Genomic DNA, 24,547 nt, shown 5'->3' with positions numbered 1-24,547 from the left:
GACCCCCGACCGCTGCTATGTCGCTGGTGAGATCTGCCTGTGTGGCAGCTCACTAGTGACCACTTAGCGATGCACCAGCGATCCTGACCGCATCACATCGCTGGTCGGGATCGCTGGTGCATCGCTAAGTGTGACAGTACCTTTATATGTCTGTCATCAGTTGCCAAGGGGTTGATCATTAAGTTATATTTCATGAGATGGTACCAATATAAAATATAACTAATTCTACAAAAAACATTCCCTCATACAGCTACATTGATAGAATAAAAAAGAAATTACAGCTCTTGGAAATGAGACATCAGAAAAATGTATTATTACTTATTTTACTCACTTATATGGTGCTATTAATTCCACAGCGTGTTACAGACACCATTGAGCACTGTCCCCATTGGGGCTCATAATGTGGATTCCCTATCATTATTGCTTTGGAGTGTGGGAGCAAACCACATTGGATTTGAATCCAGTACCCCATCAGGGGTAATCTCTGAGCCATCATGCTGAAAAGCCTGGGGACTCCAGAGGCCAAAACAAGCATAGTTCCTAAAGGATTGAGCATGTTTAACATTCCTTTGTAAGTTTTTAAGTATTTATGCCTTTTTCTGTGATTTTTATCTGAATTGACAAGGCTACAAGCAGAAAAAAGAAACATAGTTGCTTTTAAAAACAGATGTGAACATATTTTACCTCAGAAAAGCCATAACGCAAATACTAGGCAAATCTGCCAGTGACTCCTGCCCCCCGACCCCCCCCCAGTGAGGAAAACGAACCGGTTCTTTATCACACGACGACGTAACAAAAACGCAGTTATTTAGTCTTTTTTATCTTACAGAACGTTTAACGTGTTTTGAACTAAGAATTTAGCAGGTAACGTATTCTACGTCATAACCAGCCATTAACTGAGAAGAACCGTTCGGAGACAAGATGGCGACGGAAGGCTGGTCAGGTAGGTGACGTCACGCTCCTGGCGCGGCTTCTGGGGCCAAAGAGATAGGCGGTGTTTGTCGTAAAGCAAGACTGCGGTGTAGGTCGCTCTGCTGGGACGCGAGGAGGCTTTGTGTTCGGGAACGGTTGTTTGTGTGGAGGAACTTCAAGGAAGCGAGAAAGGAAGGACGACTCTGAGAGTAGGTGAGCGCCATGTTTAACGTTCACTGTGCATGTCGAGCAGTGGTAATATGCATGTGTTCTGTCTGCGCACTATGGCGCGCACGATGAGGCCCCGGCCATGCCATGCTGCGCTATCACGTTTTCCAAGGTGCAGCAACGGTAATGGACTGCTCCGGTAGTAATGAGTGCAGACACCGACAGGAAGATGATATATATGTATATTACACTGCCTGCATGTGGCCGGATTTTACATGATGTAAATTTGTATATTGGGTATTGTGGTAATTTCTGTTAATTTCCTGCTCCTTGGTTTTAATCCAGTTCATGTATTCACTAATTGGATCAATCATGTTTCCGGTTGGCGCTGGCATGTAGAAGACCGTGGTGCTCTGTAATAGGGTCAAACTAACACTATAGAGGTCCACACCGGGCACCCCCACTGATGGCGTGTGGCTGCCGGCCAGATGTGCTCCGTCCTCTGCAGAGTACTACTACACATCTGCAGCATTGATTTGAATAGGAGGCGAATGTGCAGCACCAAGCCCTGGTTACTATAAGGCTATGTGCACACGCTGCGGATTGATCTGCGGATTTTTCCACTCGGATTTGGTGAAATCCGCAGGACAAAAGTCCTGTAGTTTATCTGCGGATTAGCCTGCGGTTTTGCCCTGCGGTTTCACACCTCATAAGGATAAGGTCTGAAACCGCTGCGGATTCCGCACAAACAATTGACATGCTGCGGATTGTAATCCGCGGCAAAATCGCACGGAAAAATCCGCAGCATCTGCACAGCGGTTTTAGTTTTGCATAGGCTAACATGGTACTGTACACGGCTGCGGGTCCGCTAGGCCAAATCCGCTGTGGATCCGCAACAGAATCCGCAATGTGTGCACATAGCCTAAAGCCCCCGTTACACACTGAGATATCGCTGTAAAGTCACCGATTTTGTGACGTAGCAGCGATATTGCTAGCGATATCGCTACATGTGATACTTACCTCCGACCGCCTCCCCCGCTGATTATCGCTGGTTGCGCGAGAAGGTCCTGGACCATTTCTCGTTGGGCGCTTCCTGTGGCGCCGACGAGCGACGCGTGGACGCGGGCGGGAGGACGTCAGGATCGCCGCGTCTGACAGGTAAGTAGCAACCCCCGACCCCAGCGATGTCGCTGGTGAGATCTGCCTGTGTGGCAGCTCACTAGCGACCACTTAGCGATGCACCAGAGATCCATATCATTGTCGGGATCGCTGGTGCATCGCTAAGGCTAGTTTCACACTAGCGTTTATTCGACGCAGCGCACGGCGCCGCTAAGCCCCGCCCCCTGCCGGCTCCCTGCCCGCCCCATCCGGTCATCGCCGCCTATCGCACATGGACGCTTGCGATCTGCGCACCCTATCTTTAGCATAAAGTGCGCTGGCCGTGCGCTAGTAGGATTTTGGCGTGCGCTGCGCACTTTTGAAGGTGCGCCGAAATGCAACAAGCTGCGTTCGGGGCGCACCTTCAAAAGTGCGCAGCGCACGCCAAAATCCTACTAGCGCACGGCCAGCGCACGATCTGCGCACCCTATGCTAAAGATAGGGTGCGCAGATCACAAGCGTCCATGTGCGATAGTAGGCGGCGATGACAGGATGGGGCGGGCAGGGAGCCGGCAGGGGGTGGGGCTTAGCGGCGCCGTGCGCTGCGTCGAATAAGCGCTAGTGTGAAACTAGCCTAAGTGTAACGGTACCCTAAGTAGACAGAGCAGCTCAGCAAGTGGGTACTTCCTGCCAGTGGCCGCCAGCTGAACTGCGGGGTGCCTGGCGATAATAGACCAGACATTGATGACCTATCCTAAGGATAGGTTATCAATGAAAAAATAGTGGACAACCTCTTTAAATATGAATCTGTCAGTAGGATCAACCCTCCCAAGTCGTCTATATTTGCATATAGGTCATAGGAAGCTGAATAAAATGATACCTGTAATCTGAGCTCTTATTCTAGAGACACATTTTTCTTAATATGTAGCTGAAGCTGTTAAGATCTCTAAAGGCCCCCTCTCACATAGCGAGATCGCTAATGTATCACCGATTTTGTGACGCAACAGCGATCTCGCTACATGTGACACGCAGCAGCGACCGGCCCCCTTGCTGGATATCGCTGATCGTGCAGGAATGTCCTGGGCCATTTTTTCGTCGGCGTCCCGCTGTCCAGCGCGCATCGCTGGAGCGTTGCTGCGTCGCTGAAGAGATCTGCCTGTTTGGCAGCTTACTAGCGATGATTTAGCGATGCACCAGCGATCCCTACCAGGTCGTATCGTTGTCGGGGTCGCTGGTGCATCGCTGAGTGAAACGGGACCCTAAGGCTGCGTTCACACGTTCAGGTTTTTTCACGGCGTTTTTTACTGCGAAAACGCAGAAAAACAGCATCCCATGCAATCCTATGGGATTCCGCAATGCTGTGCTAATGCTGCGGAATCACATCGCGGAAAAATATGCAGCATGCTCATTAATTTGCGGAATCGCAGCGATTCCGCCCACATAGGAATGCATTGTTCTGCTTATTTTCCGCATGTGGCTGTGCCCGCCATGTGAAAAGTAAGCAGAAAATGTGCGGATGGTACCCACGGTCCGGAGGAAAGGAGACTGTCCTCCGGGCTGTGGGTACCATATCCCTGTAAAAAATAGAATTAAAATAAAAAAAAATCGGGTTATATTCACCTTCCGATGTCCCGCGCAGCGTCCCCAGGCTTCAGCGATACACGCGGCAGCTCCAGTTCCCAGTAATGCATTGTGATGACCTTTGCTGACGTCGCGTCTCACGATGCTGTAGCGGTCTTGCGAGACCGCGACATCATCAAAGGTTATTGCCGCAATGCATCACTGGGAACGGGACCTGTCGGAGTATCGCGGAGGCCTGGGGATGCTGCGCGGGACGTCGGAAGGTGAGAATATCATTATTATTTATCCCAGAATACAGGACGATTTTCCCTCCTCGCTAGGTTCACTTTCCACTGTTCAGCGTGTGTCTGGGGGAGGAGCAGCTGCTCTCTGCAGTGAGGCTGCTAGAGGGGGGAGGATTTCTTACTGTGTGATGAGGGCTTCTTCATGTGGACGGGGAGGGCTTGTAGCTATGAAGGGTGGGGTTGTTGCTATAGAGGGCATGTTTGGAGTAAAGTAGTAGGTTACGACTAGTTTTCATTTCAATGCCATAACACCCCCCCTTGGACGTTCTGTTCAGAATATTTCGAAAACCGTGCAAACTAGTGACAGAAAGTAAATTACTTATTGTCATAATTCTGCAGCCCCGATATGTACTGAGATTATGTGAAAAGCCCGGACAACCCCTTTAAGCAACGCTGTACCTTGGTCAGTTCAGAACCTGGTGGTACTAACCATGAATGCAAGTCCGTTAGGTTGAGGGACTCACCGGGCAGACCAGATTCTTCAGGGCCAATGGGAACACTCAATGAGGGCAGCATCCTCCAACCTAAAAGAGTTGACAGCTGTAAGGCGGGCACTTTGTGCAGGAAAGGAAATCCAAGGGATACATATCACAATATTGTCCGACAACAGCACGACTATACCTTATATAAAACGACAAGGGTGTACAAGGTCAACATCCCTGATGGCAGAAGCCAAAGAGCTGTTCAGATGGGCAGAAAGCAACCTTTTGTCCCAATCGGGTACATAATTGATAGGGGCAGACATTCTTGTGGCAGATTTTCCAGGACGTCCACCTGACAGCACCATGGAGGACGTCCTCTTCCTCCTTACAGGGACAGGAAAAGCACACGAGAGGTTGAAAGGTCATGTCCCACCCCCTCAGTGTTTTTCCTGTCCCTGCATGGAGGGACACACGAGAGACTGAGCTGAACTTACCGGAGGGGATCGTGCGGCCAGTCCAATCCTTTCCCTGTCAAGAGGTCCCGGGGCCGAAACTCTCCAAGAGGGGAGTCCCTCTGCTTCATAAGCCAGGAGCAGGACGACGCTCCTGGAGGGAGCCGTTCCTCCCCGGGGAGGCTCTCTGCTCCAGGACTAAGCGCCATAGCAGGCGATGGTCGGCTCCCCGTAGGCGGCTGGCCGAGCGGGCACAGGCAGGAGGACGGCGCGGTCGTCGTCGGGAGAAAGGAGCGGCGACTCCAACAGACCGCCACAGCAGACGGGGGTTGCCCCCCCCCCGCAGGCGACAGGCCGAGCGGGCACCGGCAGCAGGAGCAGAGCGCGGTCGCGCGCAGGCGCAGCCAGGGCAGGAAGTGGAGGAGGCGGCCTATCGCGAGAGTTCGCGCGTCACGTCCGGTGACGTCACACGCCGGCCTTGAATCCCAGCGCGCGCTCCTGAGGTCCAGATCGCTCTGCAGAATCGCGCAGGATGGAAGGAAACGCTCCAGCAGGTGGAGGGCAGACCACCCATCCCCCGCAGCCCAGTTCTGAGTAGGTGCCCCATTCTGTATTATTAGGAGAAGGGAACCCCGGCTGAATCCCCCTCTGGGGTGAAGGACCCGGCAAAAGCCACCTCCAAATCGGTCCGATGCCCTGTATGTAGGATAAAGCTGCCAGACACCTATAACAAGACCCTATGCGGACCCTGTACCTCTAGGGTCATAGGCGAGGAATAGCCATCCCTCCTTGCCGAAATGAGATCGCTGATAAGGGAGGAAGTTCAGGCCTCTACAGCCAGCCTCGCACGGCGTCAGTCCCCCAGCCCAGGGCCGAGTCGCAAGCGTCCAAGGTGGGAAGCAGACCCAGTTTCGGAAGCAAGCCCTAGTGAGGAGTCTGACTTCCGGGAGTCAGATCAGGAGGAAGAAGGCGAGATCCTGGGGGATAGACAGGATCAGAGCAGGAAGTACTTGTTCATACTTGAGGACACGGATGAGTTGGTCCAGGCAGTCAGAAATACTATGCAGATAGAGGAAGTCCCTAGACCACAGTCCAGACAGGACTTAATGTTTGGAGGACTGGTGGCCCGGAAACAGGTAGTGTTCCCCGTAAGTGAACACATCAAGACAATGGTCCAGGAGGAGTGGAAAGAGGCAGAGCGTCGGTTGATACTCTCCCAAGACTTTAAAAATAGACTGCCTTTTGATCCCGAGGAAACACGGGCATGGGAGGAAGTCCCTAAAATAGACATTCCTGTCGCCAAGGTTACCAAGAAGACGGCCATCCCATTTGAGGACTCATCAGGTCTCCGAGACCCGATGGATAGGAAGGCGGACGTCTTGTTAAAGAGAACATGGGAGATGTCGGCGGCTCTTATTAGGGCCAACATAGCAGCCACCTCGGTGGCCAGGTCTCTGTTCTTGTGGATGGGGCAGTTGGAGGAACACCTAACCAACAAGACCCCTAGATCAGAGATCCTAGCATCACTTCCTCTCATGAAATCGGCCACGGCGTTCCTGTTGGATACGTCGGCTGAGTCAGTGAGGTTTGCAGCCAGAAACGGCTCCCTCTCTAATGCGGCCCGAAGAGCAGTCTGGCTTAAATCCTGGTCGGGGGATAACGCTTCTAAAACAAAGCTATGCGCCATCCCCTTCTCTGGCCTGAGGGTATTTGGTCCAGCCCTAGCTAACATTCTAGAGCTAGTGTCCGATAAAAATAAGGGATTCCCGGAGGAAAAACCCAGACGGCCCCAGCCCTTTCGGAGAGGCTCCTCTAGGAGACAGACTGACTACAGGGGTCGGGCAAGGTCCAATAGAAGCTCCTATAGGAGCTCCTTCAAGGGGGGAGGAACAAGGGTCCCCTCTTCACATCAACATCTAGATCGAGGAGGCAATGACGCCATAGGTATTGGGGGGAGACTTCGCCACTTCGCAGCAAATTGGTCCCAAGTCACCCACAATCAGTGGGTCCTCAGAACCATCGCGGAAGGCTACAGTATAGAGCTTTATTTGCCTCCCCCCGACAGATATATTGCCCCCACTGTCGTCCCGAAGGACTCCGCAATGTGGACGGACCTACAGGACATGGTCAACTCAAAAGTCATAGTACCAGTTCCCCCGTCGGAAAGAGGAAGAGGGCACTACTCTTCCCTGTTTTCGATCACAAAACCATCCGGTGAGGCCCGCACTATCATAAACTTGAAACCACTGAATGCCTGGGTCAGGTACAAGAGATTCCGGATGGAATCGATCCGATCCGCAATCCTCCTAATAGACAGGGACGCCGTCATGTGCACCCTAGACCTGAAAAAGGCATACTAGCATATAGATCTTTTCGCAATCCGGAAGAACTCGAAGGTCCCCAGATTCTACTCCCTGATTTCGACGGACCACCCGGAAGGTGTAGACGCCCTGAGTCAGACTTGGGGAGAATCCCTCTCTTATGCGTTCCCACCACTGGCTCTCATACCGGCAGTGCTCAGGAAGATACGCGAGGACCACGCAAGAGTGATGTTGATCGTGCCATACTGGCCGAAGAGAAGCTGGTTTCCCCTTCTAGGAGCCATGACAGTAGGGAATCCAGTCGAGCTACCCCCGTTGGAGGACATCATCCACCAGGGCCCAATCCACCACCCGAACCCAGCAAGACTCCACCTATCGGCTTGGATCCTGAGAGGGACATCCCGAAGGCAAAGGGGTTGTCGGATCAGGTCATATCCACCCTACAGGCCAGTAGGAAACCGGTGACATCCGCAATCTATCGAAAGATATTGAAAAGATTTTGTCTGGAGGGTGGCAGGTCTGATCTCGTGGCAGGCACCCCTGACCTCCCTAACATACTAAGCTTTTTGCAGGCAGCGTTTAATAAAGGCCTTAAGCCCAGCACTCTAAAAGTCCAAATTTCGGCCTTGAGCGCCTTCTTCGATTACCAGTTAGCTTCCCATCCCTGGGTAATAAGATTTATAAGAGCCACGCAGCGCCTGCGCCCCACGATTAGGCAGCTCACCCCGCCTTGGGACCTGGGCCTGGTACTCAGGTTTCTCTGTACAGACCCCTACGCGCTCGGCAAGAAAATAACCATCTCTGCTCTCACTCGTAAAACGGCCTTCCTGGTAGCCATTACCACGGCCAAAAGAATAGGGGAGATCCAGGCCCTGTCCACTAAGGACCCATATCTCCAGATAAGAGATAACCGTCTAATCTTAAGGTTAGACCCGGCATTTACCCAAAAGGTAGCCTCTTCTAAAAATTTAAACCAGGAGATAGTGTTAACATCTTTCTGTGATAATCCCCGTAATAAAAAGAAGCAGCGTCTTCACTCACTGGATGTGAGGCGGGCAGTTCTAGACAATCTAGAGGTCACAAATAGCTGGCGCATCGACCCAAACCTGTTCATCCTTTTTGGGGGTAAAAATAAGGGGAAGAAGGCCTCTAAGGCGTCCATCGCGCGCTGGATTACCTCAGTAATCTGACGCCTACCAAGCCGAAGGCGCCAACCCGCCAGATTCCATAAAGGCCCACTCTACAAGGGTGGTATTGGCCTCATGGGCCGAACGGGCGGGGGCCTCGGTTGATCAAATATGTAGAGCAGCAACCTGGGCCAATCTTAATACATTCTGCAAGCACTACAAGCTTGATGTGTTAGCTGGTCAGCAGACCGCATTCGGGAGAAAAGTTCTCCAGGCGGTAATCCCACCCTGAGGAGGTGCTTTGGTACTCTCCATGGTGCTGTCAGGTGGACGTCCTGGAAAATAGGTATTAGACCTACCGGTAATGATGTTTCCAGGAGTCCATCCTGACAGCACGGGTAGTTCCCTCCCTGTTATGTTATACTATGTTGTATTATGTTAGATCATATGCTGTAATATGATTGTTTCATTAAACTGTTACTAGCATCATCCACCTTGTGGTACTTGTTAAATCACTGAGGGAGAGGGGGTGGGACATGACCTTTTAACCTCTCGTGTGCTTTTCCTGTCCCTGTAAGTAGGAGGAGGACGTCCTCCATGGTGCTGTCAGGATGGACTCCTGGAAACATCATTACCGGTAGGTCTAATACCTATTTTTTAAACCGTCACGTATTACACCAGGGAGAGTGGTCCCTGAATCGAGAAGTATTTGGGGAAATTCTGTGCCATCTGGGGCACACCAGAAGTGCATCTGTTTGCCACACGAGGAAATCGGAAGGTAAACCGGTTCTACTCCCTAAATCCAAGAGAAAACCCAGAAGGAGTGGATGCACTGCTGCACCGCTGGAAGTTTCACCTAGGTTATGCGTTTCCCCCGATTCCATTGATCCCGATAGTCCTGAAGAAAATTTGGGAAGAAAGGACATGGATAATCCTTGTCGTACCCTTTTGGCCAAAAAGGGCATGGTTCACATGGCTCAGACTCATGTCTATCTCGGACCCATTGATCCTCCCGGATATCCTGAATCTCCTGCACCAGGGCCCAATACTACATCCTCAAGTGCACAGACTCCATCTCACCGCTTGGAACTTGAGAGGGGACTCCTACTAGCAAAAGGATTCTCAAACCTTTTAGTGACCACTGTGCTCGCTAGCAGGAAGGAGGACACATTAGACAAGTACCAAAAAATATGGGAAAAATTCCTGGATTTTTCGGTACGACAGTTGTCCGATACAAGTTAAGAAGTCCCGGTAAAGGAAATTCTAGAATTTCTTCAAAAAGGGCTGGAAAGAGGGTTGTCTACTAGCACTCTAAAAGTGCAAGTCTCCGCCCTGGGTGCGTTGTTTGACCAAAAACTTGCTGATTACCCTTGGGTCTATAGTTTAATCCGAGCCTCCTTTACAGCCAGACCCTCAAAATCACTAAGGTAGCTCCCTGGGATCTAAATTTTGTTTTGAATGCCCTACCTTCTCCTCCTTTCGAGCCTCTTACTTCTTCTATTTCAGTAAAGGCCTTGACATTAAAAACAGTGCTCCTGGTTGCCCTGACGTCAGCTCGGCATATCTGCGAGATGCAAGCTATCTCTTGTAAATCCACCATATACTACCTTTCTGGATGACAGAGTAATTATAAAGGCTGACCCGGCCTTCCTTCCGAAGGTCAATTCAAAACTTCACAGGGACCAGGAAATAATTTTGCCCTCATTTTGTGCCAACCCAAAATCCTACGGAGAGCAAAACTTCCTTTGTCTAGATGTCAGACGTTGCCTGCTCCAATATATAAAAGGCTCAAAATCATGGCGACAGTCATCAGCCCTTTTTGTCTCCTTCCAGGGAGCAAACAGGGAGAAAAAAGGCTTCAAAATCAACTATCGCACGATGGCATTGTATGGCTATTTCACTGTCTTACTCTTCCTCAGGTCAGACTTCCCCCCCCCCCCACTGGGTGTAACGGCTCACTCTACAAGGGCCATAGAGCCACATCCTGGGCTGAAAGGGTGAAGGCATACTGTGAATGGGCACACCTGTGTGATGTCAGTGGTTGTGCGCCAGATCCAAGATGGTGGCATCTAGGGCGATAGCGACGGCCAGGGCTTGGGAATTCTGGACTCGTCCTGGCGGAGGGGCATACTTGGGCATCGGAGGAGGCAGAGAGTGCAGTGGATCCCTCTTATAAGGAGGGATGACCACAGGAGAGGCGCTCGTGTCCGAAGCTTCACCATGAAGGATGTTGGACAGCAGCAGGAGCTCTCACCAGGTTCAATGCCTGATCACCAGTGTACCAAGGGGACCAGCCACTCGAGTGACAGGAGTGGCAGTCTTCCTGACCAGAGGTTGCAGGACTCCTCAGTATCCAGGAGGGACGTTGTTCGTACCCCTGATCAGCTTCTGAATCACTTACCCTTGATTGACAGCAGGTGGTGAATGATCTACGCGAATGTCACCTTTGTGGTAATGGGGTCATTTTCTGCTTAAATCACCAGGGGCCGCGGAAAGCTAGTGCCAAGCTAAACAATAAAGAATGTGCCCTTTGCAAAGCCCCGCTGGCTGTGGCAGAAGGATCTCTGCGCTGACTGTATGAATAAAACAATACGGGACGAGACCTCCCTGACTTCGCCACAAGCCTTAGGGCCATAATCGGGGCAGAAGTAAAATGTTCCTTAAAGTCAGCCTTGAGGAAAGGAGGCAAGGAAAGCCGTGAGATGGTCACAGATTCGGAGGCCCCTCTATCTTGTGGGGATTATCATGAGTAATCCCCGTCTCCCTTATTCTCCTACCCCCAATTCTCCGACTCCTCCTTGGACAGTGATATAGGGCACTCTGACTGGAGCATGCGTATTCCTGTGCAGCCGCATGCTCCGGTCCGAGTGCCGGCGGCAGTTTTCATGCGAGAGACTCGCACGAGAATCGTGTAAGTCTCTCGCAAGTGAGTGTGAACCCTTAGGATAAGAGCCCTAAAATTGATTGGGCAGTGGCTAGGTCTTCTAAGAAATTGTCCCTGCCTTTAGAGGACTCTGGCATGCTAAAGATACTGTCACACTTAGCGATGCACCAGCGATCCTGACCAGCGATTTGATGCGGTCAGGATCGCTGGTGCATCGCTAAGTGGTCGCTAGTGAGCTGCCACACAGGCAGATCACACCAGCGACATCGCTGGGGACGGGGGTCGCTACTTACCTGTCACACTAGGCAATCCTGCGTCCTTCCGCCCGGCTCCACGCTCATCTCTCCACAGGAAACGCTGCAGGAAGCTGACGACGAGAAACGGTCCAGGACGTTCTTGCGCGATCAGCGATAACCAGCGGGGGAGCCGGTCGTAGGTAAGTATCACACACAGCGATATCGCTAGCAATATCGCTATAACGTCACAAGTTATAGCGATATTGCTAGAGATATCGCTTAGTGTGACAAACCCTTAAGAGACCCATTAGACAAAAAAGCAGATGGGCTCTTGAGGCACACCTGGGAGGCAGCTGCAGGAGGGCTGATAGCAGTGATAGACGGGACGTGTACTTGCCCGCTCCCTTATGATCTGGCTGCAACAAAATGAGGAACAACTGAGGAGTAAGGTTCCAAGGGATGATATCATGGCCAATAGTGCAAGGGACAGCAGCCTTCTTAGCGGAATCCTCAGCAAACTCAGTAAGGTTTCCAGCTAAAAGGATGTCCGGGTGATTTGCTTTCAAAAAATAGACTGTTCCATTCCATGTGACGGTCAATTTCTCTTTGGGCAGAAGCTGGAGGATATCTTGCAGGAGACAAAAAGAAGGGATTTCCACGTTTCCCAGGCAAGACCAGAAAACCGTTTCTGAGACGAAAATTTAATAGAGGTCGTCCCCCGGGGGAAAAGAAGAGCTGGGACTTCAAAGACAGATAGGGGCCTGGTTACATGTTTAGAGGGCCCTACACAGCATCAAAAAAATCCCCCCCAATGACATCAAGTCAGAGGTGGGGGGAGACTCTCTTCCTCCCTGCCTGGGTGAACATCTCCCCCAGTGGTTGGGTACTGAATGTCATCAGAGACTGCTTAAGGATAGTCTTCATTTGTCCACCCCGACGGACTTTTGTATCAACACCCCGCAGGAAGTCTCATAGAATCATAGAATCGTAGAGTTGGAAGGGACCTCCTGGGCCATCTGGTCCAACCCCCTGCTCAAAGCAGGATTCGCTAAATCATCCCAGTCAGATGTTTGTCCAGCCTCTGTTTGAAGACTTCCACAGGAACAACTAGCCATGGAGGCGGAGGACTGAGGACTGGTGCAAAAAACAGGTTCTACAAGTAGTCCCGAGGGAAGAGGAATGAAGGGGATTTTATTCCCCTCTCTTTTTGATGCCAAAGCTGGACGGTTCTGGGAGAACTATTGTCAACCTGAGGCAGCTCAAAGGTGGGTGGTGAATTCTACCTTCAATATGGAGTCGATCAATACGGCTATAAAGATGTTGTTCCAGGACTGCTTCATGGCGGTCATAGACTTAAAAGATGCCTATTACCATATCCTAGTCCATCGGGATCATCAGAAGTACCTAAGGGTAGCTCTGTATGTCCAGGGACAGGTCAGGCACTCTCAGTATGGAGCCCTTCCATTCGGTCTGTCTATAGCTCCAAGGGTGTCTACCAAGGTGATGGCGGAGGTGATGTCATACCTTCTTTCTCAGGACATAGTTATACCTGGACGACTTCTTATAGTGGGAAGGTCACTGTGTAAAACAGGTGAAGGAAGTGACTTTAACCATAAAAGAGCTACGATATATCCAAGTTGAATTTAGTACCAGGAAAGGTGCTATCCTTCCTCGGGTTGGTGCTGGAATCCGAGCGCCAGCTCTGCCTCCTGCCAGAGAGAAAAAATTGTCAAAATAAGGGGTTTGGTACTGTCAGCAATACAGCAGCCCGTAATGACAGTGAGGAAAGTGATGTCCCTGCTGGGATCTCTAACATAATGTACATCGGCAGTAGGTTGGGCACAATTTCACCTGAGGCAGCTACAGTGGAGGTCCTGTCGATGCAGAGATCATTGGAAGGACATTTAGAAGGGAAAGTACATCTTTCCTTGGTTGTAAGAAATTCCCTGGCCTGGTGGACTGTAAGGGAGCATTTGGCATCGGGGTCCAATGGTTAAGACATGTGGAGGATGTGGTCACGACAGATGCGAGTGGTACTGGATGGGGAGCACTACTAAAGTCCCACTCAATACAGGGAACCTGGTCTTCTCTAGAAAGCAAGTTTCAAATGTAAAGGAGCTGTGAGCTGTGGAAAAGGCCTTAAAACATTGTCTCCCCTTACTTCAGGGTTGCCATTCCTGGGTCATGTCGGACAATTGAGCAGTGGTGGCTTATATCAACCACCAGGGAGATCCTGTACTCTTATGGAGGTAGCCACCATCCTGTTTCAGCTAGCAGAACAACACCTTCTATCACTCACGGCACTTCACATAAGGAGCAGGGAAAATGTGAAGGCAGACTTCTGAGTTGCAGGGAACTGAGACGGGGAATGGTCTCTAAACCCTCGACTGTTCCAGCAAATACTGCAGGCTTGGGGCAAGCCAGAAATAAACTTATTTGCCACCTTACACAACAGGAAGGTCAAGAACTTCTGCACACTAGATCCAAGAGAAAATCAGTTTGCGGTAGACATCCTGCTAATACCTTCGACATACTCCATGGCCTACGTGCTTCCCCCGATAGGAATGATTACAGGGGTTGTGAGAGAGAATAGAGAGGATCAGACGAGAGTTATTTTCATTGCTCCATTTCATTTTGTTGATATAATGTGGTGATAGTTTTGCTGTGTGAACTAAACAGGGGAGCATCTCATGCTCTGTAAACTAAGGGTATGTGCACACTTAGTTTTTTGTCTCTGCGGATTTTGTAGAGAAAACCGCAGGTAAATCCGCAGGACAAAGTCCTGCGGTTTATCTGCGGTTTTGCCCTGCGGTTTTACACCTCATAATGGATGAGGTGTAAAACTGCAGCGTTTCTGCACCAAACAATTGACATGCTGCGTTTTGAAAACCGCAGCAAAACCGCGCGGAAAAAAACACAGCATGTGCACAGCTTTTTTAAATTTCCATAGGAAATAAAGGTACTGTACAACGCAGCAGAATCTGCTGTGTTTCTGCAGAGCCAAAACCGCTGCGGAAACGCAGCAGAATCCGCGAAGTGTGCACATACCCTAAGGCTGTGTGCACACGCTGCGGATTAGGTGCGGATTCATCCGTGCGGATTTTGTAAAATCCGCAGGTGAAACCGCAGGTCAAAAGACCTGCGGATTGTTCTGCGGTTTTGCCCTGCGGTTTTTCATCTCCTCAATGGAGGAGATGGCAAACCGCAGGAGAATCCGCAGAAAGAATTGACATGTCAATTCTTTCTGCGGATTGAAAACCGCAGATAATCCGCGCGGAAAATTCTGCACCGTCTGCACTGCGGTTTTTGGTTCCCATAGGGAATCATGGTACTGTACACCAGCAAACCGCAGCAAAATCCGCAGCGTGTGCACACAGCCTAAGTGAAGTGAGGGAGAGGTACCGCTCTTTTATTTTCAGTAGGGTTCCTGTCCTGACTGGGCGGGTCCCCTCTCTCAGGTGTGTTGTCATGGGGAAAGGGAAAACCGGCTACCGGTAAGTAACCTTGGTGTTTCCACAGCCTGTTAATTTCTTTTTGCGGATATGCAACGTTTTTCACCCATTGACTTCCATTGAGTCACTCAAATCTGCAGCAAAAACGCAGGTGTAAAAAGGTTTGTGGATTTGATGCCAAAAATGCAGCATATTTGTCAAAGGAACTGATGTCAGAAGGAGGAAGTGTGTGTGGGCAGAGAATCTAGAAGAGAGCACATCAACAATGGAGGTTGGACTTGAAAATTACATCCTTTTTTTTTTTTTTTTTTTTTTTTTTTTTTAAAAAAGATATCTTTATTTAGCAAACAAATCCACATACCAATCTGCCTAAAAAATGCATAAAATCCGCGCAAAAAAGTGCGGAATTTCCACCGCGTTTTCTGCTGAGATGCAGAAATTTCTGCAAGCAATTCCACAACCCGTCCCGTGTGAAATTTTTGCACATTGGTCGTCGGGGGTGCAGGCAATTTCAGCAATATCAAGCTGGTCAAATGAAAATGTATTTCATGAGCTGATGAACACAGACAGGTATTTATATATGTAGATTGGTAATACAATAAATTGCTTTGATAAGTAGAGGACAATAAATGTCTTCCGGTTGAGGTGCCACAGGTCATTGTGTCTTGCTGCAGGTTTATGAAAATGAATGTTTAAACTGTATTTGGTGATAAAATTGTGAATGTGTGGTTTGGCTATTTTCTTGCTGAAGGGGCAAGTTTACCTTTCAAATGGTGTATCATATGTGTGTGTGTGGGGGCGAAGTAATGAGCGAAAAAGCAGTGCGTGTTTACAAATGAGTTGGTAGTGTGCTTTGGGGTACTGTGGTGCCACCTGCAGGTCATTTTTCCTTACTGCAGGTTTATGAAAATTAATGTTTAAAGTGTATTTTGTGATCAAATCATGGATGTGTGGTTTGTTTGGCTATTTTCTTGCTGAAGGGGGCAAGTTTACCTTTCAAATGGTGTATCATTTGTGTGTGTGGGTGCAGTGTGAACGGGGATACAAAGGAATCACCGAAAAACAGTGTTAAATTAGAAATAATAGAATAGATCTCCACTCGCAAAGCAAATGCCTTCCGGGCCCTAGTGTGTCTAGAGCACATTTGGCTCCCAAGTGTTTGGCATTTCTGTAGTGATGAGAGCCTGAATAATTTACAGGTGAGTGTCTCCAGAAACATGGGCTGGGCATAACGTTCGGGTCAATACAACGGCAGTTTGCAGTTTTCACTTGGCAAAATCCACTACTACTTGTGTCTGAAGAACACCCTTAGAGTCACATTGTTAATACTCCTGTAGATAATTCTCCAAAGGGGAATAATTTCCAAAATGGGGTCACTGGAGGGGAGGAATTCAGCTTTTCTAGCACTTAGAAGCTCTTTATATGGAGTCTGCAAACTATCTAGGAAAATCTACGCTCCAGGAGGCAAATAGCACTCCATCCCTCCCGAGTCTCGCCATATGACTTAGGCTTGGATCACACTTCCGTTTTATAAAATCCATCCAAATCCGTCGTTTTCCGTTAAACGGATCCGCCATTTTTTTGTAGGATCCGGTTTTTGGTCCCATAAACTTCCATTATCGATTACCGCGGATCCGTCAAACGGATCCGTTTGCGGTAAAACGGATCTGTTTTTTCATGCAAAAAGCGGATGCTAAAAAACGGATGTGTGAAACAGGCTTAAACAGTACTGTACATCCACATATGGGGTATTTCTACGTTCAGCAGAAATTGTGGGACAAACTTTGGTGCCATTTTACCCATTTCCCAGTGTGAAAATGTAAAAATGTAAATTATTTTTTCTTCACTGCACAGTGGTACACAATTCTGTGACACATCTGTGGTGTCAATATAATCACTGCACCCCTAGATGAATTCATTGAAAGGTTTAGTTTGTAAAATGGAGTCACTTATGGGGAGGTGGGGTTCTGCCATTCTGGCACCTCAGGGGCTCTGCCAATGTAACATGACCCCCCTCAAACCAGTGCAGCTAAATCTGCACTGTGACATGGCGCCTCTTCCTTTCTGAACCTTAGCCCCTTAGTGACAGAGCCAAACTTTTGAAATGACCATTGTCACTTTGTGGTAGTAACTCTGGAACGCTTCAACAAATCCCAGTAATTTTGAGATTGTTTTTTTTCGTTGCACAATATCCTATTTGATAATGGTAAATTTAAGTCGACAAGTTTTTGTGTTTATTTACAAAAGTATCAGAAATTTGACAAAAAATGTAAAAAAAAAAAAAAAAAAAAAACATTTTCAAACTTTGATTATCCGATTATCCCATTAGTCCAGATAGTCAAAACATTATTAAATAAGATCTCCCTCATGTCTGCTTTACATCAGCACCATTTGTAAAATGTTTTTTGTTTTTTTTTGTTAGCATTTTAGGAGGTTTAATAATGTAGCAGCATTTTAATTTTTTCACAGATTTACGAAATTTTTTTTTTTTTAGGGAACTATCCAGGTTTGAAATGACTTTGGGGGTCTTATATATTGGCAAGCCCCCAAAAGTGATACCATTTTAAAAACTGCACCCCCTGACACATTGAAAACTGCTGTTAGGTAGTTAACCCTTCAAGTGATTTTCAGGAATTAATGCAAAGTGACATGACAGGAAAGAAAACGTGTATTCTTAAGGGCCTGTCACACTAAGCGATATCGCTAGCAATATCGCTATAACGTTACTGGTTTTTGTGACGTTATAGCGATATTGCTAGTGATATCGCTATGTCTGATGCTTACCTCCGACCCGCTGCTTATCGCTGATCGCGCGAGAATGGCATGGGCCGTTTCTCGTCGTCAGCTTCCTGCTGTGGAGAGACAAGCATGGAGGCGGGCGGGAGGACGTCAGGATCGCCTAGTGTGACAGGTAAATAGCGACCCCTGACCCCGTTTCATCGCTGGTGAGATCTGCCTGTGTGGCAGCTCACTAGCGACCACTTAGCGATGTACCAGCGATCCTGACCGCGTCATATCGCTGGTCGGGAACGCTGGTATATCGCTAAGTGTGACAGTACCTTTACCACCTAAATGTATTTAACTTCTGAACAGGTTACTATAGTCAGCAGACTCTTAAGGTCGTTATTTGGCCGTGAATTGCCATGGCAAACATTAGGACCACATGATCAAGATCTCAGGTTGCCGAAGGGGATAAAGAGGAGGGCCCCCCCCCACACTTTGTTAACCATTTATATGATGTAGTCACTATTCACAGCAACAACCTAAGAGGCTAAACAGATTTGGACAGTGCAAGCACTGATCATGGCTGATACAGCAAGTTGTCAGCTGTAGTGTACAGCCGACAGCTGCTGTATTGTAACCTGTTTGGGGATGCTAGTCTCAGGTCAGTAAAAAGTCATATTGGCGGTTAAGCTGTGCCTCAATATATCAAAGTATACATACGAAGGTGACATTAAAAACAGGCAAAGAGGATTAGAGTCCAATAGGACTTAGGGAAGCATTTACGAAAGCCAGTATACTTGTCACAAAGATTGTTAAACAGAGACCATCCAGTCAGTACCTGCCCCCAGGTTGAAATCTAGTAAACCATTCTTAATAAATTCATTATGTTGGCTATTTGATGCTTACCCATACTGTGTCCAGACCACAGAGACCCTCCTTGTGGACCCTGCTTTCTCAAAGGGGTGATGACCACTGTCCTTTCTTTGATGTTTATATGTGTACTGGCTAGATGATGCCAATTATTGTGGCGCATTCTTCTCGTGCCCCACACTTAATAGGTCACTTCCTCTGTTGCTGTCATCGCACCGTGTGTGTGCGGGTAAACTTTGAACAAAATCATCACTTAGTTTATCAAGTGCATCAGGGGTAAGATCATCTTTAATACTAGGTTGAATGGAGTCAATCTCAGTTTCAAGATCAAGTCCTTCAGTTTAACAATCTGTTCCTTGGTATCTGAGTCTAAAATGCAATCAGAATCCTTCTTAACCTTATTGAGATGTAAGAGCCAAGATTGATCCCGGGCGCAGAAGTCCATGTGCTTTGAATTGCAAGCTGTAAGAAACACAGATCGTATACAAAACAATATTTGTAAAGCATAAATTTCGTAACCAGGCTGAGAACTTGTCCAGAAAACCTTAGTGTTCTCCCTATATATGGAAAAGGAAATCTGATTGGTGGAGTACTCCCACATACATTAAGGGTATATCCAGACTATCAGGAATTGGCAGCGCTTTAGACGCAGGTGAGCCACTGGCGACTATGGACGCATAATGGGCATGAAATTTCTTGAAATCCCATCCCCTATGCTTTAAAGGGAATCTGTCACCTATTTTTTCGTATATAAGATGTGGCCACCACCATCAGGGGCTTATCTACAGCATTCTGTAATGCTGTAGATAAGCCCCCGATATAACCTGAAAGAGAAGAAAAACTATTTATATTATACTCACCCAGGGGAGGTCCGGGTCCAGAGGGTGTCGCGGTCCTGCACCTCCCATCTTCTAGCGATGACGTCCTCTTCTTTGCTTTGCGAGAAGATGGGAGGCGCCGGACCGCGACACCCTCCGGACCTGGACCACCCCTGGGTGAGTATAATCTAACTCGTTTTTCTTCTCTTTCAGGTTACATCGGGGGCTTATCTACAGCATTATAGAATGCTGTAGATAAGCCCCTTATGGCGGTGGCCGTACCTTATATACGAAAAAATAGGTAACAGATTCCCTTTAAACATCTGGATGCTGCACAAATACACAGCGTCAAACCCGCAGTGTTCACTGATTGTGTGCACATACTGTAAGGTAGCGCTAATTGTTAGTGATGAGGGACATTCACTTGGCTGCGATATTGATGCACACAGGAACACTTTCCGCTTAAACAGTCTAGTGCAGTTTATTATGCCTTCATAAACCGCTGAGGAACATGTTACACGTCACATGTTTACACATAGGCCATCACAATCCTTGGTACATGGCTTTAATACGCTGTCACTAAACACGCTGGACCTCTTTGTCCAGTTACCGTGGGCGACCGCACGCAGTACAGTTCATGAATGTCCATAGACTATCCCAGGCACCAACAGTTATCCCCATGTCCGGGGTTACCTCGCAGGAGCTCCTGCTCCAGATGCCGACTCTTTGGTAGTCCTTGCTCTCAGGGAAGCTGCCGAACTGGGATCACCATCACAACTTCTCCTTTGAGGCCCTGGTATTTCTCCAGGTTCTCATATTCCTTCTTTCTGATGTTGCTGTCACTTGGCACTGCCACATCTATTATCTTTGCTGTTGTCCGATCCTTGTCTATCACAATGTCTGGTTGGTTAGCCAACAAATGCTTATGCGTCTGGATCTTGAAGTCCTACAGGATTTTATGTTTAATTTTAGAATTTCTAATTCATGGTTTGCGGTTACCCCAATTTTCTTGGTGTTTCAATGTATGTGGGAGTACTCCACCACTCCGATGTCCTTTTCCACATACAGGGAGAGCACTGTATAGGGTTTTCTGGACATGTTCTCGGCCTGTTACGAAATATGTGCTTTACGAATATTGTTCGTCTGTTCTCAGACGGTGTATCAAAAACTTTTCAGTGAGTGCCGTGGCACTGTTAGTTATCAGTCCTCTAAAAGATAAAGTGAGTTGTTTTGCATTTTAGCAACCCTTTGAAAGCAGAAACTTGGTTGCTGCTACAGTTCATGCAAGTTGATTGACACGTCCCATACCATCGTCCTTGTCTGGCTGAACCATCTCTTGACAACATGCGCGGGTCTATGGATAGGCAGCCATGATTTTAAAGGTAACCTGTCATCGCGATTTTATTATGTTTTAAAATAAAAGTATGGGCATAATAGCGCGTATACTGATTTTAAAAGATGTGTAGTGAATTTATCCGCATCCTGGTTCTTATTTAATTCACATTAAAAGTTTTGGTGTAATATCCTCTTTGTCCATCTGAGCAGGACTGTGCATAGGGTTTTTCGCTCTGCTGTGGCCCCTCAGCATTTGCACAAGCCGCCTCTTTGTTTTTTCTTTGTTTTTTTTTTTTTAAGTTTGCGCTAGCGTTGCCCTTGTTGCTGGTGGAGCTTGTTAACATTCATCTCCCAGTGGTCTTCAACCATATGGTGCCTAGGGGGCAGCGCATGCTCAGATTGCCTGCCATCCAGATGCCTTCAGCAAAATGGTGGTGGTGCATGTGCGGATTTAGATCTCAGCTCGTCATTGAGCAGAGGTCTAAATCTGTGCGGATTTCTTCCCTACAGGTATCTATTAAATCTGTACAAAAGAGCCACTATGACCATACCTTTATTTTTAACATACTAATTTGTAATGACAGGTTCCCTATAAAGAAAGGGGTTGTCCTGTTTGTTTGGGGGTTTTTTTGTCCCCCCTCCAATGACAAAAATAAGTTTGTGATAACGTTCACTTCATTCTTTTGTTGGATCCAGTATTTATTAAAAAAAAAAAATTAAAATGTAGAACCATCCCAAACAAAACAAAAACTGAGGGCAATGATTGTTTTTGAACAGTTCAGTTTTATTGAGAGAAAAAATGGACCAGACACTTGGGTTTCTGTTTTGCTTCAAATCAGTTTCTCTTAATGAGATGCCTACATTTTAGCATTATGGCATGCATATAGGGCATGTGCATTTTTTTGATCCTGCCAAAAACTTAACTGGAACGACGATAACTGAAAAATTTAATGAAACTTCAGTTCCCATACAAATGAATGTGTGTTGTGCTAGAATATTTTGATTAAATTTTTATTATCCAAAAACCGAAATAACTGCTGGACACGTTAACTGAGTCTGAAGTCTTAACACTTCAATCCTCGATTGCACATTATACCTTCTGGACTGCTGCCTTTAAAAGCAGAAATTAGTTGTTTGCTATGGATTCAAGCTGGCTACATAATAGCTGTTGGCCGAGCACTCATTTGACTGTTGTCTATCTCCATATCCCCCAATTCCTTCCCCCCAACATAAACATCAATGGAGAAAGCTGCTGCGTTATAGTAGATTGTCTCCTGAAGTTTGAAAGGATTTGTTGTTAAAATCCAAACTGCTCAACGTAATCTGTCTTTGTAGTCGGGAGGCCACCATAAACATTAGTGTTGGCTTGTGTTTGGCTCAGTCTAATGTGTATGAGGGCACTTACATTAGAAGGAACTGATCATTCAGCTCTGGGTCAAAGTAGAAGCTTTACAAAGAGCCATTGCGAGTTATGTACAGCGGTGATATAACATCATTCTTGTGCCATGTGCAGACGTTGAGCGTTGAATCCATGGTTTTTTTTACCTCAGTATCTGTAAGGCCTCTTCACAACCGCAGCTTGAAAAAGGAGAGACAGAGAGAATTTTTTCTGCCACCAGAACGTGATTTAGGGTTAAATTTCTGGCAAGGAAATTCTTCCGGACATGCTCAGTGTAAACAAGCGGATCCTTGCAGACAAAAATCGTTTCATTGTCCGTCCACTCAAGTCATCGGACGCCAAAATTTTGGCGGATCCGTCAAAATTAAAGTCAATGGGGAAAAAAAAAATGGCGGATCCGTTTTTTTTTGCAAAACGGCGGATTTTGACTGATGGAAACAAACGGAAATGTGAAACAGGCCTAAGCCACAACTGGGAGAGGGTAAAAAATGCAGAAGTGGAGACTTGTTTCTATTATACTTCTCCTCTGATTATTCCACATCTGGTTTGGCCTTACAAATACTAAGGTGTAAAATACTGACCAAATACTCAGTGTGCTCGTGACCTTAAAGGGATTTTTTGGTTTGGGGAAAACTTATGTCTTCCGCTGCAATTTGTCTTACAAAAAAAAGCAAAACAGTTTTCTCGCTCCTTTGGTCCAGTGCTAAGTCTCTGCTGCTTCAAGTGCCGGTTCTTGTCTGCAGCTCATTCAACAAGTCAACAGCTTGATGCAGTGTGTGGCTTACAGCCAATTGGTGATGCCAATACTAATGGATCAGATAGGCAGCCCAGCACTGTGTAAGTGGACCCCACAAGGATAGGCACCACAGTACACTCAACTAACACAAATGCAAGCATACTGCATAAAATTGTGCTATAGAAGGATGAAACATAATGTATAAAATACATTAACTGAGCTATTGTTCGATATTTTGACCAAAAGACACAAGCTTGCAACCCACGTCCAGGGTTCTCATACTTGGGAGTCCCTAAGCTGAAATTTAAAACCTGCTCACAGAAAAAGGATATTCAGTCTCGCCGTGTGGCAGTGGCTAAGCAGTACTGTTCAGTCACATATAGGGTATTGCCATGTTCAGCAGAAATTGTGTCAAAAATTTTGTTGCTAGTTTTGCTCTTTTCCCCATGTGAAAATTTTAAATTTGGGAACAACAAAACTTTTGTGGTTAAAAATGTAAAAAAAAAATTTACTTCGCTACCCAATGATATAACATTCTGTGACATGTGTCAAAACTGCACCGCTAGAAAAATATTTAGAATTGAGAGTCCTCAGTGGTTGATACCTTTTAATGGCTAATGGAAAAGATGGTAACAAATTGCAAGCTTTCGAGACTACTCGGGTCTCTTCATCAGGCATTGACTAATAAAAATTCTGAAGAATCACATATTTATACTCAACACAGCACAGAAAGAAATAATGCAATAAATAAGACAAGTGACGTGAAGCACAACTATTATTATGGGAGAGTGATAAACAGTTGTGGCCATAAATATTGGAACAGTTCATAGATAAGGAGTGTGAAAGTTTTATTGTCCTCTGATTGAGGTCCGGTTCTGTGTTGTGATGCCCCCAAAAGATCTGCGGAGCTAATTCCTTAATTGATGTAAAAAGACATAAATCCATGCGACACATTCATTCCTGCATTGAGTGTGTCAAAGGTTGTCATAAGTTTATACTCCCAAACTCTTCAGCCTCTCTGAGATGTGAAGTTACCTTTCAATACAAGTAATTTCATGTCCATGGTGCTGTGAATCAGGCATTCAAGTGTTTGGCCACAGGTAGATCCATTCTTTTTTCACTTATTGTTTGGTGGTGAGAATTCATCCTTGTGTTAAGCCTTTGCCCTGTCTCCCCCACATACAGAACCCCAGTTGGACATTTAGTACAAATAAGTACACATTAGATGTGATGCAGCTGAAAGTACCTGGGATCTTTATCTTGTCCATGATCATTATAAATGGACAGGCTTTTACATTTTTTCTGGTTGCAAGGAAAGCTTCCTGCAGTTGTTGGGGAGGACAGGGAGCTCCTGACAATGATGCTTCTTAGGACCCCGTCACACATAGCGACTCACCAGCGATCCCGACAACTATATTAACGTGTCAGGATCACTGGTGAGTCGCTACATGATCGCTGGTGAGCTGTCAAACAGACAGCTTCACCAGCGATCAGCACCAGCAAAGCCGAGCGCGCGGCGTCACTGTGTACTTTAGATACCAGTGCACTGATGCGAGGAGCTGGTAACTGAGGTACACATCGGGTTTCTAAGGGACGTGCGTCACTTGGAAACCTGATGTGTACCTTAGTTACCAGCTCTCTGCATCAGCGCGCTGGTAACTAAGGTACACATCGGGTTTCTAAGTGACGCACGTACCTTAGTTACCAGCTGATTGCTGGTCTCCCGCC

General features: G+C 47.2%; 1 protein-coding gene across 7 annotated transcripts in view; it reads left to right on the top strand.

The window, feature by feature from the left end:
* The first annotated feature begins 876 nt into the window (after window positions 1-876).
* NCOA5 (nuclear receptor coactivator 5) overlaps window positions 877-24,547 on the top strand; it is a 59,019-nt gene continuing 35,348 nt past the window's right edge. For 3 of the 7 annotated variants that reach the window (XM_073559366.1, XM_073559363.1, XM_073559360.1), the window contains exon 1: window positions 950-1,121. Coding sequence is in view for 1 of the 7 variants with exons in the window: in XM_073559364.1 (XP_073415465.1) it covers window positions 922-943 (22 nt within the window). In the remaining 6 variants the exon portion in view is untranslated. The other 4 variants (XM_073559365.1, XM_073559362.1, XM_073559359.1 and 1 more) reach the window with 2 other exon arrangements.

The sequence above is a fragment of the Dendrobates tinctorius genome, unplaced genomic scaffold, assembly GCF_039654945.1.
Source record: "Dendrobates tinctorius isolate UK_male_01 unplaced genomic scaffold, ASM3965494v1 ptg000270l, whole genome shotgun sequence".
Taxonomy (NCBI): domain Eukaryota; kingdom Metazoa; phylum Chordata; class Amphibia; order Anura; family Dendrobatidae; genus Dendrobates; species Dendrobates tinctorius.
This window is presented reverse-complemented; position numbering and strand designations above follow the sequence as displayed.